General features: G+C 46.5%; 1 protein-coding gene across 1 annotated transcript in view; it reads left to right on the top strand.

Moving 5' to 3' along the window:
- LOC146860422 (lamin-B3-like) overlaps positions 1 to 17,520 on the top strand; it is a 395,071-nt gene that overhangs the window by 263,064 nt on the left and 114,487 nt on the right. The window contains exon 10 of the mRNA XM_085644287.1: positions 9,124 to 9,234. Within this exon, the coding sequence (XP_085500413.1) occupies positions 9,124 to 9,234 (111 nt within the window). The remainder of the gene's footprint in view (positions 1 to 9,123; positions 9,235 to 17,520) is intronic.

Here is a 17,520-nt window from a genome sequence, read left to right as displayed (position 1 = left end):
GCAATGACCTAGCAGCCTCGCCACAAAATGGCATGCCTGTCAGATGCAAAGGGCACATTTCTATGAAAAGCAACTTCATTTGATGCCACTTCCGTTGTCTCTTAAAAAAAACAACGATATACACTGCAAGCCCTCAGTTTGAAATCGTCCCTCTGCGCATGGCCCTATGTGTACACACAGTACTTTGAAGATAGGACTTAATTCAATCTTGAGCCCAGCACAGCATGCAGCCGGGCCTTACCTTTCTTCCAAAACGTTTGCTTTTTGAGCATTCGTAATTGCGCTCTTAATCCAAAAGGTAATTAGACAATGCTTTCTACATTCCTTGGGATTGGAGAGCAAAACAGGGAGACACAGTACTCTAATGCTGATCAAATTAATTCATGCTGGTCTTCACCCATCCAGAAAATGTTAAGCATCAACAAGGACAGTTGTCCATTGCCTCTAGAGCTTGTACTTTCTCATCATTGGAACCCCAGTGTACCCAGTACTATGTGCTGCCAAAACAAAAAGTAAAGTGGTGTGTGCTGACTGGTTTACAGACATGCCCTAACTTGTAAGTACTTTAAGCACGGGGACACCTTGAAATAATAGTTTAACTGACCAGGCCACCTTGACTCCTGTCCCATTAACCTTAAAATCTAATGCCTGAATTCTTGCTGAAACTATGCTAATTGTGTCATCGATACTGATAGCTGCCCCTTTACGTAAGCTTACATACTCAACACATAGTCTGTTTTAATGCACAAGTGCATACTTTGGTTTGGAGGTAGACATGTATCATATGGATTGTAGCCATTGAGCACAAAATGTGAGTACACTTTAATGCCACCTGCGCAGCCTACCTTCTCCAAAGAGCAAACTAGATAGATGTAATTGAGTTCCAAGTCGAGGCACAACGAACATGGACAAAATTCCTATGGCCATAGTAAACGTCTGCAAGTGATAATGGCGAACAAAACTATTTAGACCAGACCTTGTATTCACATGGCAAATCTCTGCAATGGACACCTTTTGCCTCCGCCCACGAAGAGTAAAAGACTCAACCTGGGGGGGGGGGGGAGGAAGGGGATGGTGTCGGGAAGGGGGAAGTAGTAAGGGGGAGTAGTTGAGGGAACCTCAAAACAAAGGAAGCCAGAAAAATGGCCTGCTTGATCCAGCTGCTAATGGAAACCACACAAGTCTTCTCACTCCTACAAGAAGCCCCAAAGGAGACAAAAAGCAAATCAGGTTTAAGAAAGGAAGTATTTAAATCCAAATAAACCTGCAACACTCGTTACACATTGGAAAGATGCCACCCCAACTCCTGAGAAGCCTCAGAAACCCCCAACATTGTCTGCAACGCTACCTCCTACTTCTGGTGGAAAGATAAAGCCACTTTAGGCACAAAAGATGGATCCAAACAAAGTAACACACCATCATAAAAACAAGAGGAAAGGTCATCTTGCCACGAGAGCAGCCAACTCTCCAGTCCTCTTAGCCAAAGTGATAGCCACAAGGAAGACCACCTTTGGGGTACCAAACTTCATATCCGTCTGCTCCAAAGGCTCAAAAGTAGCAGAAGTCTAGACCCTCAGGACCCACGGAAGATCCCTCAAAGGAAAAGGGGGCTTAATCAAATGCCTAGCATGAGAGAAAAAGCATTCAACAAACGGGCACCAAAGACTCAATCTGCCAGGTTACCCCACAGAGCCCGGAAAGCGCTGAAAGTTGCTCACTGGGCCCGCCAAGTAGTGATTGCAAACCGTGTCTCATGCCCATCTCAAAGAAAACACATGAAATCCGGAAGGGAGCAATCAACTGGAGAAACCGAATGAGTCTTACAGCAAGACTGAAGTTTGCCCAATGGCGCCCATATGGAGCCAAAGTAGGATGGTGGGAATTCTGAACGGGCTGTTGCCAGCTTGTCTGACAATCCTTGCCTGATCTACACTTTCCTTTCAACCTCCATACTGATAGTTGTACCCTCAGGGAGAGAATTCTGAATGAGAACCTGAGAAGAGAGGGTCAAAGAGGAATTAACCAGGGATCTTGAATAGCCAGGGACCAGAGAATTGGGAACCATGCCCTCCTGGGCCAAAAGGGAACCACTAGAATTATCACCCAGTCTTCCTTCTGGAGTCAAACCTGGGAACTAGAGGAAACCGAGGGAATGCATAAATGAGTTCGTTGGGCCAAGGAATCAGGAGAGCATCCAACCCCTAAGCTCCCTCCTTTGAGGGCTCTTGTGCAAAACTTTTAAACCTGGCCATTGGACCGGTAGGTAAATAATCCAGAAAGGGAACCCACATCACTGACAGATTTCCCAGAATATGGACACCTTCAAAGTCCACTCCTGAGAGGGAAGAAAATGCAACTGAGAGAATCAGCATGTCCTTTGTCCACCTCCTTGATGTGGGCAGCAGAAATGGACAGAAGCTGGACCTCAAAATAACCCATCAATTGCTTGGTCACTAAATTCAGGGACTGAGACCTGGTGTGCACCCCTGCCAACCCCTCCGGTTGTTCCACATAGGCCAACGTTACCATATTGCCTGACCTAACCATTACATGCCATCCACAAAGCATTTCCTGAAAATGCAATAGAGCCCTCCTGACTGCCGTCAATTCCCTCCTGTTGGAAGACCTGCTGCCCTCCACCAGAGACCAACTAGCCTAAGTGGAGGACAGAGACAGATTAGCCCCCCACCCAAAGGAACTTGGATCTGCCGTTCGAACCTCAGAGGGTTCTGGCTGCATCTCTATCCACCTGGAAAATTAGTCTGGCAGCAGTCGCCTTTCCAAATCCCTCTTGATGGCTGGGGACAGGGGAACCAGAATGTTAAAATCCTCAGAGGTTGGAGTCCAGAAGGCATGAAGATGACTCCAAAGTGGGCAAAGATGCAGCCTGGTCCCATGGACATTAAAGACTGTGGCCGCCATGTGACCCTGAAGGCACAGCCACTGACTAACAGACCGGGACTGACTCAGCAGAGTCTAGGACACCAGGATTTTCAGGGTCTCCTCTCTTCTCTGGAAGGAATATCTTGTTCGAGTCTGTCCTGAAACGTGCCCCTATGAAAAGTCACTCCAGGGCAGGCTGAAATTAGCATTTCACCCAATTCAACAAGAACCCTTGTTCATGGACCTGACTCTGCACCGACTCCAATATCTGCAGAAGTTGTTGTTTGGTAGGAGCATGCAAATGTCATTTGTCCTGATGGAGATGGAGGCGGACACCCTGAAGAAGAGAAGCCACCTGATGTGCCTCCACCTTGGTGAAAACACGAGGGACTGACTTCAGACTGAAAGGCAGGACATTAATCTGATATTGGATGTTTTTGACACAGAACCGACGATACTGATAGTGCTCTGGGTGGATTGGTACATGGAAGTATGCGTCTGGTAGATCCAGTGTGACCATCCAAGGTCCCTTGCAGAGCAAAGGAATAATTGGAGTGTCTCCATATTAAATGGGATGGTCTGTATGAACTTTTGGACACTTTAGGTCCAAAAAGATGGAGTAGACCTCAGGGCAACCTCTGAAATGGCCTTCTGCAAAAGGGCACTTACATCCTCCTGAATCACCAGCCTCTTCTCCTTGCAAGCTTGCCAAGGAGTTGGTCAGACTCTCGAATCCTGTGGAAGAGGCATGAACTCTATCCAGTGACCTGAACAGATTATCTGATGCATTCAAGAGTCCAAAGTGGATCCATGCCTGTAGAAAAATCTGAGGCTGCCTCCGACCATACAGGCAGTCCCTGCTGGCATAAACTGTTGCCAAGAGGGCTTACACACAAAGATTTAGCCGGACAAAGGAAAAATGTTTCAGTGAAGAGGAGTGCTTCTGCTCCTTAAAAGCTTTTGCAACTTGAATTCCAACTCTTCTCTGAACAAATTAGAACCCTCAAAAAGCAACCTAAGAGTGGAGGATTTCTGACCAGAGTCTGTGCGCAAATCCTTCAAAACCAGATTGCGGAGAGCCGTAATAGAAGCTCCAGCCGACTGCTCCGATTCCCTGACCACATCAGAAAAAATGTCCGATGTACCCCATTTGTTTCTCAATCCCCTCAAGCAAAGCAGAACACTCCGTTCCCTCATCTACTGTCTTGAAGACTTGTTTGAAGTAAAAAATGAATGACTAAGACATAAGAACTGTAGATACCAGCCCTCAACGCAAGATGAGCCTCAGAGTCCATGTCTTCAAAGCAGAATCCACCTTCTTGTCTGTCTGGTCTCTTATCACAGGGTTCTCTGTGAGAGAAGTGCATTCCATCAGACTGGCAACAAATGAATCAATAAGTATTGAGTCAGACAATGCCTTCTGCACTCAGTAATGGGATATAATTTAGACATGAAGCGAGGCATCATAATCCAATCTGAATTCTACCACTCCCTGCACAAAACTCCCCTTAGATCCGGATGCATGGGGAAATCCAACTGCGCAGACTGCTGAAACTGCAGTAAGAGGCCCGAAGAAGTCGTCTCTGGGATCGTGCCATCATTAAAATACATATTTTGCTTCGCATGAGCTAGAAGTTCAGAGAGCAAGTCCTTGCTAATATACTTCCTCTGCTGCTCCACCACTGATGCTGGCAGCTCCTCATCCGAACAGGACACCAACACATCCTTCCTCCAAAACAAGCCTGGCAGGATCTTTGGCGACCTTAAGCTCCAACAAAGTCCCTCCAATCAGCCTGCGAAGGTGATCATCCTCCCCCCCCCCCCCCCCCCTCTTTAGCACACTTCAGGAGAGGAAGAGAACTCTCTTCAGGAGGATACAGCATGATGCCTCCTCTTATGGGAACGCTTTCCCATGGCGAACTCCAGTATCAGGCAAGAACACCATATCAACATGCCAAAATCAGTAAATGAAAATACCGCTATGTGGACTTAACTGGAAAAGCGACCTCAAATACACCTCTCCTTGATTATACTGAGCAGTGAAGTCTTCATTACTGCTCATGGACTGAACCAGGACCGCTCTTGTCCACGGTTCGCATACACCTGAAGGCTCCTCATCTGTCTGCAGTAACCTACCCAGGGTGCCTAGTCCAAGGAGAGACCACCACAGGGTAAGTGTAGAATCCATGTTCCTTCCGAATCCCAATGTCCTCCCCATCTCGAAGAGACAGAAAACAAGCATTGGCATAGCCAATAGTTCTCGACTTTGAGACCTTATAAGTGTTTAGCCAGAGCTACTGGCTTTGCCAGGGTTTTTCAGCAGTCTTGTAGAAAAGTGTAGCTGCTGTGCAGCATGTTGAAAAGTTACAATAAAGTGTTCTGAGCATTTTTGTTGCCTTAAATATAACCAAAAAGTTATTATGTACAACTGAATGACCCTATTAAAGGAAGAATTTTTTGTCCTTGCAAGGCTGGCAACTTCTTCCTGCCTGTTGTGATGCTTGTTTGTTATAGATTTTTTTTTTTTTGATTGGGGGTGGGGGGGGGTGGAGGAGGTTGGGAAATAGTACCTGAATTACAACACAAGCAGTGACGGACACTAGGGGAGATTTATTAGATGTCGGATCCCAAGGGCAGACTGAGGTGATATGCTGGTGCGGAGGTGATGCTCAGGTGATGCAATGAAGTGGAGTAGTGTGTTATAGAGTGGAGGGAGGTGGCATGGATTGTCAGAGGGAGTTAGGTTGAGTAGAGTACTGTCTTGGAGTGGCGCAGAGTGGAATGGAGTGGAGTAGTGTTGTGGAGAGGAGTAGAGTTTAATGGAGTGGAGAATCATAAAGTGGAGTATTGAGGAGTGTCAGAGTAGAGTGGACTAGAGTGAAGTGGTGTAAAGTACACTGGTGCAGAATCGATTGGAGTAGAGTGCACTGGTTTTGAGTGAAGTGGTGTAGAGTCACTGGCACAGAGTTCAGTGAGGTTGAGTAGAGAGTGCAGAGTAGATTGCAGTGGCGTAGAGTGCAATGACAGTGGAGTGTTGCAAAGTGGTGTAGAGTGCAGTGGCATAGAGTAGATTGCTTCAGAGTACAGTAAAGTTGTGTAGAGTGGAGTGATGCAGGGATGGGTGCAGAGGTGTAGAGTGGGGTAGAATGCAGTGGTGAGGAGTGCAGTGGTGCAGAATACATTACAGCGGCCATAGAGTGGAGTAATCCAGAGTAGAGTGGCGTAGAGCGCATAGGTGTAGAGTTCAGAAGTTTAGAGTAGAGTGCTGTGGCACAGAGTAGAGTAGAGTGGCGTTGAGGAGGGCCGCATGTGTGAGCATGCTGTACAAAAGAGGAGACAGACAGTGTGAGGGGGCATGAGAGGGGGCAGTGGGAGTGGGAGTTTTGGGGGCATTAGGAGTGGGAGGGAGTAATGAGGTTGGCAGTGGGGGCGAGATGAGATAGACTTGCCTGGCTGAACTGGGAGAGCATCAAAAAAATAAAATTAAGCGCACTAAAATTGGTCCTAACTAGGAAAAAGGCTCAGCGGGTTCAATGCTCACTGCTAACATCTGCTATGTTCAGCTATATGACAGTTCAAGAGCAAAACTAACCCAATGCTTCATCTTTCTCAGGTCAGTGAAAGTACTGTTAAATTGGGTAACAAAGACTGCTGTTTAAATATTTTTGAAATAGCAAATGTTCGGTATTGGATGTATAAAAAATAAAAGTTGCTGTAACTAGTCACTCGGATAGGTCAGATAGCATTGGGTACATTTTGTAATCATCCATCCACCTGGACAACCTGCACCTCCATCGCTGAACAGCATCCACTACCCACCCTAGCGGACTTCAGAAGAAGCTTGAGACCTGAAGGACTTGCCCCTCCATCGCTGAACAGCCTCCTCTCTGATGGACTTCAGAAGAAGCTCAAGTCCTGGACAACCTGCCCCTCCATCGCTGAACAGCACCCTCCCTGACGGACTTCAAAAGAAGCTAAGGACCTGGCTCTTTCAGAGGGACACCTCCCCCTCCGTGCCCAGAAACCCTTAGGGGAGGCTGAGCTGTGCTTTATAAATGCTTTCGTTTGTTACGTCGCCCTCATCTCTTGCTCCTTTTTCTCTTCAGAGCACTCTTGTGCTCTTTCCCTTACTCCTCGTTGTCCCAGACCCTTCCTTCAGTACTCCTTGGCGGGGCTCCAGGCACAGAATGGAGGCCTTGGTGATGCCCTGGAAGTGGCCCTCTTTCTACCTTCTTTGCCAGGCTTCTTTCCCTCCCTCATCACTCTTCTCCTGCTCCACAGTAGCTCCTGCTAGTACCTTTGCCAATGCCAGGAGGTTTTAAAAATGTTCCATTATTGCCAGAGCCAACAGTGGCGACGAGGAATGTTAAATGTGTCCCTCAATGCAGCATCCATCTTGAAAGTATAAAAATTAATGCTTTTATTCTTTTAACATGGCTGGTCGAGGCAGTTGACTTTGCCAATGCTAAAGCATTTTAAAACTCCCCAGCAGTGGCAAAGCCAACGTGTTGTCTGTACAGCACTGGCAAAGTAATAACAATTGGCTTTGCCAATGCTTGTTTGCTTTATTTTTTCCACTGGGAAAGCATTTTACTCCCCAGTACCCAAATCAGCTTCGAGCGTTCCTTTCCGGCTCCCCACAAAGAGAAGGTATTAATTCTTTCTTTTGGAGACATTAAATGTCTGAATATTTCTTAAGTAAGAATGTGATGATTAATAGTGTGGAAACCTGCAGCACGTGGCATCCCAGACTTCCAGAAATGTGGAAGGAATGTCTCCCTCCCCCCGCCCCCCCCCCCCCCCCCCCCCCCCACCCTGATGACAGAAGATTTATATCCGAGTGACTCAGGGCTTCATTTAGTGCCCTGCGGAGTAATGCACTTGTAAAAGGATGATGGAATTTCCCTAAAGTGTGTGACGAGCGTTTCAGTCCGACCCTAAATGTTTTCACTGTTGCACAAGAGCCAGCTCAACTCTTGTGCACCAGGCAGGTGGTGGGTTGTGTATAGAAAGGATGTGTGTAAGAGTGAGTTTACTTTGTAGAGTTTTGTGAACGGGTGGGGCAGAGGGTGAGACATCCGCCTGCACGTGTTCTTGGACGGCTGTTCACGAGCATGGGGGGCACTTGTGAATGATCAGCCTGGAGACAGGGAGGTGAGGGGGAAGCATCGTATAATTTATAAATTTAGCCGATCCGCTGGCAAAGGATCCTTTCCAGAGCTGCGCCCGATGGGTCCTGCCTGTGCCCACGCTGCTCCTGAGGCCCGGTGAGTTTATGGGGGAGTGTAGCGCTTTACTCTCCTCGAGGTGTTAGGGACCAGCCAGCAATGCTTGTAGAGCGTTTTAATGTACATTCGGGAGCGTTGCCAGAGACAGTTTATTTTAAGAGTTCTCAGTAAGAGGCGATGAATGTCTGGAACGGGATGCGGTGTACTTTTATTTTTTATTTTACGCACAAGTGGTTGCTGTTCTGAGCGCCAGAATTGTACAAACGGACAGTGACGCAGCCTGGGAGGGGGCCTGCGCCGGTTTCCCTTGCGGGAGCGAGCATGAACCATCTGTTGATGGTTTCAAAGCTTGCTCCTGCAAGGGAATCGCCAAACGTGCATGCATTGCTATTGAAAGCAATGCAACGCGTGCACGTTTTTGGGGCCAAAAACTGAATCTATGACTAAAGGTCTCATACGCAGCGCATGCGCGCTGCGTAGGCGAAACCTAAAGAGAATAAGAGGAATGCTGGGTAGGGTAAACCCTTGTAGGCTAGTTCCTAGGGGGGGGAGAATCACCTTGTAGCATTTTTTCTGTTCCTTTTTTCTGTCTCTAGAGGTGTTACACTTCACAAGTAATGAATGGGATGGTGAGTAGAGGACATAAAGGTAATTGAACATACCTCAATGTTATAATGGAACATCATGTTAAAATTTATCAGTCGGAATGGTGCGCCCATTGGGTTATGCCATATACCAAATATAGGCCTTTGTGGTCTTAAAGAAGCCAAATCACTTAATCTTCCCCTGCCTATCAAAAATGAATGTGTCCTTCTGTAACAAAACTGGTGCTCATGTAAAGCGCTCTGATACCCGATTCGGGTCTAGTTCGCACTATATAAAACTCTGAGAAAGAAAAGCATAAAATCCCGATTCACCTTGGCAATGTGCGTCCGAGCACAAGTTATGTAAGTGTATAATTGCAAAAAATCTATTTGAAAGTACTAATTAGAAAGTGTTTTCTGTCTCTTAGGAGGTTGCTGAACGAACAGTCTCCTGGGTAAGCCAAGGAGGTGCAGATGAATCAGAAGAATTTCTCGAATTTGACGAGGAAGTGCTGCGTCAAACTGAATGCCGGCATCCGGTAAAGGTTTTAAATGATCTCTGTTCTCACCATCTGCTTTTATTGTTTGTTTGATACAGTATTTATAAATATTTCCCGTATTGTACTTGTTTACAATTTTCTCAGTCTAGAAGAAGAAAAAAGAAATGTTCTTGCGCCATAATTTGATGCACCGTTTGCAACATTAACAAGGTAGGGAGTGATGGGATATTCAATGCTATTTCTGCACAGCTGGCATGGCTTGAGCTTTGGCATCCTCCTTAGAATTAAGTATATTAGTTAGACTTATTATTGAGCCCCAAATATTTCTTTAAATCCTCCTGATTTCTAATGGCATGTCTTAGAAGACCGGCCTGGTAACTAATTCAGGCATGCATGCTGCTATTCACCAAACATGCAGGAACTAATGTATTTACTTTAGAAATAATACCAGCGATGTGCTTTTGCTTAATGCTTTGAGATTTTAAGCTGAGCCCTCCTTTATCACTAGGGGTAGGGATGCTGCCAATGTCATACAGTACAAAACTAAAAGATAATTATATCTAGTGTTCTCATCCCCAGGAGGAGTTCGGGAATTATGTGCTACTGCACCACCCAGATCTATTCTCTTTTAAAAGCACCCCATGTCTATATTTTCTAAAGTGTGCTCTGTTCTTCTCTATCACACGTTATTGTGATAATTGTTGATGGAGAGTAAAAATGGAGTGGCAAAGAATGGTGCCAGACTCCGATTTCAGAAGAAACAAGTGGACTGGACAGATGGCATTGTAATCCGTTGAGCAGTGTTAACCAGGAGAGACCTGGCGTGCAGAAACTAATTCTGCGTTTTTTCGGTGGGTAGGTATAACCATGCCAAGGGACAGTCTCCATGCTGGATTGTCATTTCTGCCATGTTATCGATAGGATGAGTGGACAGGGATGTATCTACTTGCTGAGGGTGGAATATCTGACTACTCTGTCTGCCCTGTGGTTTTGAAAATTGGTTTGACCACTCTGTGTATAGTCTCATGTCATATACTCTTGTATACCAGAGCTATCGGGGGAGCTCACTGGTGGCAGCTCTTCAGACTACCAAAGGGAATGCTAGTCCTATGTTTAGTATAGCGTACTCACTGTAAACCTAATGCCAAATTGTAATTAATCCCTGGCAGTGAATGGTGTGGTGCTAGATTTACTTTTAAAATCCCAGGAAAATTAAAGCTGACTTATCTACAGGTATTCAGACACTGGCGAGTTTCAGGATCAAGAGACCTGCTTTCACTTCAGTCCTTTGTATGTATTTATTCAGTGTTTTATATAGCGGAACATGACCCGTTTGGTAACAGAGCGCTTCACAATAACGTGGCATTTACTGTTGCACAAAACAGCGTAAGAAGGCATCATAACACAAATAAAACTAATACATTGATAACCTGAATAAAACTATTCCATCCAAATGGAACATGTAGACTGAGTATAAGAAGGTAAAAATTAAGTTCACTCACAAATAATTAGTAAGGTCTGCCCTTGTACACATTAGTGTCGTGCTGGGGCATAAGGATCTGTCTGATCACTAGTAAACATCTTCCTGATAAATTGAGAAATTTGTTATGATGCATCTTGGAATCATTCTGGAGAGAGCTGATTCGATACCCAGAAGGTCTAGACAACACATTAGCTAACTGACAGCGATGTATTTGATCTGCAGTTGATTATGGTAGGAATTTGCTCACTAGAAAGATCTTTGCTTCCCTCTTGAAGACTGACGTGGCAGGGATTCTTCTAATGTTTGGAGGAAAAGAGTTCCAGATTCTTGGGGCAACTCGAGAGAATGCTCGGTCATGTTTTCTTCTTCTGAAAGATAGGTTTTCAGCACCAGGTCTCTGGTGCTCAGAGTAGATCTGCCCCATCGAGATATCTCTTTTCTGAGCTAGGGACATTTTTTTTGTAGTGAGAAGCTTTGTTAATACATGCCAGTTTAAGTTGTATTCTGATTTTTATATGGCCAGTGTAGAGCCTTCAGGTGTGGAGAGATGAGGTCATATTTTCTAGAACCTGTTACGAGTCTCACGGTCGCATTGAGACAAGCTTTTAGTGAAGCTGTGGAGATCTTGGGTAATCCTGCTACTGTAGTCCAGCCATATTCGATCCTCGTGATGACTAAGGATTGGACTGCCAATTTAAAGTCTGAGGTTGTGATGATTGGTTTCAATTTTCTAAGGTAGTGCAGGTGCAATTTAGAGCAGTGATCGGTTTGGTCCATTCCTTAATATCAGAGGAGCTTTTGGAGGGGATATTAATAGGAATGCCGTTTTTTGCGTGTTTAGTTTAAGATGATTGCTAGTTAACCATTGTAAGGTTAGCATTAAGGCATCATTCATTCTATTGCTCTCCTCCAGTGAAGAAATCTTAATATACTTGGTCAGTAGCTCTCAGCATCCAGCAGGAGCAATTGCAACTCTTAAATGAGGTTAGTTGGAAGGTTGGCATTTCTGCACTTTTATTTTTTTTTCTGTGCACTTTACCTCTGCTAACCAGTAACCAGGGCTAAAAGGCTTGTGCCTTCCCTTTCACATATGTTAAATTGGCATATACCTAATTGGCACATTTAATTTACTTAGAAGTCCCTAGTATATGGTACCACATGTACCCCGGGCATTTTGATTAAATGCTAATAATGGGCTGCAGCATTTATTATGCCACCTTCTAAAGAAGCGCGAGAAAGCATGTCTCACCTCGGTGTGCAGCTTTAAACTGGCATTTTAACCTGCCAAAACAAACTTTTTGACAGGCCTAAACCCTCCTTTTTACTACATAAGTCACTCCTAAGGTAGACCCTAAATACCCATAGGGCAAGGTGCATGATATTTAAAAAGTAGAACATGTATATTTAATGTCTTGCATATCTTGACAGTAAAGACCAACACAGGTTTTTTTTTTTAAACTTTTTTTATTGACCTTTTTCAAAGCAAATAAACATTCATTGGCATTGAATATGTGGAGATTCAGACCATTAATTTGTGCATATTCATTCAGCATCCGACTTAACAATACATTGACGTAACAATAACCGTGTATCCCTTGCTGCCCTCTAGCTTTATAGTGGACTTTCGTAGTGTTTATTGTTCTACAGTTTATCATCTCTAATCCTTCAATCACTCATGTCTACATCTGAATTTTCGTTTGGGGGATCACATATATTTCCTCGGTAGGCATTCCATCCTCCCCATATCTGGGTCCATTTTTTGGGGCAGCCTCTATGTATATATACTGTTTTTTTTCAACCATCATTGTGGTATCCATGTCCCTAAACCACTGGGGAAGGGTAGGGGGCTGTCTGGATCCCCTTCGCCGAGCTATGTTTCGCTTCGCCAACATCATTCCCAATGTCACCCAGGCTTGCATTGTACGATTAAGATCTGTGGGCTCCCATATATTAAGGAGGCATCTCCTCGGTTCTGGGAGAGTCGTAATTTTCGTCACCTGTGAGAGTGCGCATTATCGCCTTCCAGCACCGGACAATTACGGGGCATAGCCAGAGGGTATGAAAGAGTCCCTTCTTCACCACACAGTCTAAGACAAAGCGATGAATCTGTCCGATTAAGTTTATGCAGGAGTGTGCGGGTATAATACGTGCGATGTAGAATTTTTAATTGTATCAGTTTAAGTTTTGATGGTATCCCCACCTCTTTGGGGGATGAAAGTGCTTCCTGCCACTCCGTTTCGTCAAAGTCTCCTAATTCTGTTTCACATTTAGATTTAAGGGCTTTTAGGGGGTCTGGCTGGTTATTTATTAGTTTCCGATATGTTTGGGACGTGGCTTTTTTAGCCAGATGTTCTGTGAGGAGTCTATCTTCCAGCGGTGAGGACTCCGCCAGCCGTGCACCCGGTGGAATCGCAGAGAGGAGTGCATGTCTAATTTGTAGGTAGCGAAGTTGTTTGGTGTCTGCCAGGTCATATGCAGTCTGTAAGTGCGCAAACGTGACTATTTCACCTTTCTTCCAGAGATCTCCGCCTCTCGAGATTCCTATCAGATCCCATTGTCGAAACCCCTTAGTATTGCACATCACACCCAGTCTTTTGGTGTCCCACAATGGCGTGGCCTGTGTTATCTCTCCCTCCCATCCTAGCGCCCGTTGTGCCTTGAACCAGACCTGTATAGTATGTGCCGTTGGGCCTGTGAGGCCGTGTCTTCTGTTTTTGTTGTATAGCGCCCCCATAACCCCTCCGGCACCCAGCAAATGGCGGTGCATAGGGTTTGCCGGATTGTCTCCTGGTATATGCAGCCATTGGTTTATAACCATGAGCTGTGATGCCCAATAGTATATTTTGATGTTAGGGAGAGCGATACCTCCATCATACCAGTCTTGTTAATTTATGGAGTGCTATCCGTGGTGTTTTCCCCTCCCATAATAAACTGGTCACTTCAGCGTTTATTGCGATAACGTATGCGGGGGAAACCGGGAATGGTGTGTTCTGCAGCACGTATAGAAACCTAGGGAGTGCCATAATTTTGAAGAGGGCTGCTCTTCCCAGCAGTGTCAGTGGTAGGGAACGCCAATGCTTGACGTAGCGCCGAAACCAGGCCAGGGGTTGTGTAAGATTTTCAGCAACAAATTGTGTTCTGTCCGCTTGTTCCATATATTCCTAAATATTTGAAACCGCTCTCCGCTATCTGTATTTCACACCCCCTTGGAAGCTGCGGTGGGGATCCCTGGAGCACATAAAGGTAGGATTTCTCCCAGTTGATGGTATATCCGGACACCCTCCCATACGACGTACATATATCTTGGAGACAACGAACCGAGCGTGCCGGCGAAGCCAAGTATAACAAGACATCATCCGCATACAAGGAGATGCGAACTTCCCATCCCACTGTCGACCTCAGGCCACGGATGACAGGGTCCAGCCGTTTCCAGGCCGCTAGCAGCTCCAGCACCAGCGCAAACAGAAGTGGCAAGAGGGGGCAGCCTTGTGGTGTCCCCCTTCCCAGCAGGAAGGCGCTCGAAATATGGCCATTCACCACCACCTGCGCCAACGGCCATGTGTACAAAAGCTGGATCCAGGCGCAGACCTTGGGGCCAAATCCCAGGTGGCGAAGAACTGCAAAGAGGAAGGGCCATTCTACCATGTCAAACGCCATCCTAGCATCTAGTGATAAAATGACGGCATCCTTCTCTATCGAGGAGCGGCGCACCATGACCCCATGCAACCGCCGTAGGTTCAGGGCGGTATTACGGTTTGGCATAAACCCGGATTAATCCGGGTGTATTACTGTGGCCAGGTATGGCTGTAGTCTCGTTGCCAAAACTTTTGCTAGGATCTTTGCTTCGGCATTGATCAAAGAGATTGGACGGTAGGATATGCTTTCATGTGGGGGTTTATTGGGTTTAGGAATGGCCACTATGGTGGCCAGTCTCTGATCTCGGTGTAGGAGCCCCTTCTCTAAACTGTCAGTGTACATGTTTAGTAAGTGAGGAACAATGTGCGTTGCTGCTTTCTTGTAGAATTCCACCGGAATTCCATTTGGCTCCAGTGCCCTCCAAGTGTGAAGGGCGGCTATTGCAAATGTTATTTCTTCCAGAGTCGCATCTTTTTCGAGGGCTGTGACCTCGGATGGGGCTAGCGTGGGCATAGCTATATCTTTAAGGAATGCCAGGTTTTCCGTTATGGTGGATGTGGCCTCCGGAGTATATATTTTTTTATAATGCGCCGCCAAAGCCTCTGCAATCCGCTGGGGCTCAGTCGGAATACTACCATCATCCAGTTGGATCCGCGCCACCCATCTAGTAGCCCGCTCCTTTTGTTCCAGCCAGGCCAACAACTTACCCGCTCTATCACCTAGTTCGTAATATAGTGTGTTTTGGTGTGTCTAGTTTTCGCCGCTTCCCAGACGTAGGACTTATATTCTTGCTGCGCCATGTGTACCTGGTGTGTAGTGTTCATCTATGTGTGCTGCATGTTCCGCCTCTGCCCGGGACACCCTTTGTTCAAGATTATCTACCTCCTTTTGCTGGTTCTTATTATCAGTCCCCATCGAGATGGCCTGTCACGAACGACTGTTTTGTAGGCCTCCCATAGTGTCGTCGGGGTTGCAACTGAATGTTTGTTTTCTGCAAAATATTGCTTAGTTGTCACCGGAAGGGCTTTATTAATTTTAGGTATTTTAAGGTACCCGGGATAGATCGGGAATACCCTACGCCTCTGCGGGGTGAAGGCTGCGTATGTGATGAGGACTGGAGAATGGTCCGAAATACCCCTAGGCAGGTGCGTTACCTCTGTAATCCCCCTCATCCCCGTCGTCAATGTAAAAATGTAATCCAGCCTAGAGAGACTATTGTGCACCCCTGAATAGAATGTATACTGTCGCTCTGTCGGGCATCTGACTCTCCAAGTATCTACGAGGCCTAATGCCTCTGTAAATTTGAGCAATTTAAGATTGGCTCTACCGGGATCCCTAGTGGGCAGCCTGTCTATGGACGGATCCTTTGTCGCATTGAAGTCCCCTCCCATTATTAATTCTGTGACAGGAGGAATTCCCCTAAAGCCTGGAAGGTAGTCTGATGTAATGTCGGAGGGACATACTCTGTCACTAAGTTATATATTTTCCCCTCCCATTGGCAGGTCAGTGCCGCAAACCGTCCTTGGTCATCTTTTCGGGAGTCTGTTATTATCAGTGGGAACCGCTTATTCACTAGTATACCCACCCCCGTGAACCTGATGTAAAGTCAGAATGTATTACCATTTTGAAGCCCCACCTATGCAGGGCCCTGGAGGTCGTGCCTGTTAAGTGAGTTTCCTGGATGAGCGCCACAGCCGGCCCTCTATGCTTGAGATATTGTAAGACCAGCCCTCGTTTTATTTTATCCCCCAAGCCATTCACGTTCCAGGACAACACTTTAAATGGGGGGCTGGGCATTTGGGGACTCCCTATTCCTGGCCCCATATCTGCCTCTAAGGCAGGCATTCGTGCTTTCTCTGTCATCTATTGCAATATAAAACTGCGTTAAACATACACTTCTCCTCACATCCATGCCACAGATGCCACGTGTCAATATCCAATGTGTAACTCTGAATACCAAAACTGAACCTACAATAACTTATGTATTTTGCACCCATCCCTCCACGCCCCTCCCTGCCTCCCTGCCCAGTGGATTTGGAACTACCCACCACCCCAACTCAGCAGAGTGCTTAATCCCCATAACTTTATACTTGCGTAGAGGGGAGGAGCTACTCCCTGCCGTTCGCCCCCTCCCTGGACAGTTTGTAGTTCAGTTCGAGAAACCTGAGATTCTGGATGCCGGAGCCCAGTCTTTAATCATTGTAGAGTGGTTCTCTCTGGGGTCAGCCAGGGGAGTACCCCAGCTCAACAAATCCGGTATCCGCGAGACAGCCTGTCTTCTCTGCGTTATTCTTGCTGTGTACCCTCCACTTCCTCCATCCCGGCGCCCTCCGGTGATTTTTCATGACTGAGAATGCTGTTTATGCACGGGCCCTGTTCGCCTAGGGTCCTTCGCTGGGCGCCAGCCCTCCAGCCATTCGCTGGCCTCCAGCAGTGTGGTGAAAAACCATGTCTTTCCCTCCGCCTCCACTTGTAACTTTGCTGGATATAGCATTGCATATTTAAATTCACAAGTGCGAAGCTCTTTTTTCACATCCAGGAAATCACGGCGCTGCTTCGTCACTGCTGCAGTATAGTCCGGATACAAGGTCACCGTACAATTGTCCACTTTCAGCGGGGGAGCAATGCGCGCCGCCTGCAGGATGGCGTCCCGGTCACGGAAATTGAATATACGTGCCAGGATCGGTCGCGGGGGGGCTCCCGGTCTGGGCCTGCCTCCGGGCACTCGATGTGCTCTCTCCACAGAGAAAAATTTGGATAGTCCGCACGGCTGCAACTGATCCTTGATAAGTTTTTCGATAGAGGTCCAGGGCCGGCCCTCTCTCACTCTCCGGCACACCTACTATGCGTATATTATTCCTCCTGGACCTTCCCTCTTGATCGTCGAGCTTTTCCAGCAGCTGTTTCTGCACAATTTCTAATGTCTGTATCTTCTTTTTATACATCGCAGTTTCGCTGGTAAGGGTCGCTGTAGTAGTTTCCACCTCCTTCAGTCTTGTGCTCATTTTGGATATGTCAGCACGCAACAGTGTTATATCAGTCGAGATTGTCCCTATAGATACTTGCATCTGGGTCAGCGTGGCCATCACATCTTGGAGGGTAATCTCCTTCGGCTTGTCAGGGGGGGGCGCGTCCGCTTGATCCTTGTGATGCGCATATTTTTCAAGTTTGGTGTGTGACCCTGTACGCTGCCATCTACCTCCCAT

This window comes from Triturus cristatus, chromosome 3_1, assembly GCF_964204655.1.
Source record: "Triturus cristatus chromosome 3_1, aTriCri1.1, whole genome shotgun sequence".
NCBI classification, from domain to species: domain Eukaryota; kingdom Metazoa; phylum Chordata; class Amphibia; order Caudata; family Salamandridae; genus Triturus; species Triturus cristatus.
This window is presented reverse-complemented; position numbering and strand designations above follow the sequence as displayed.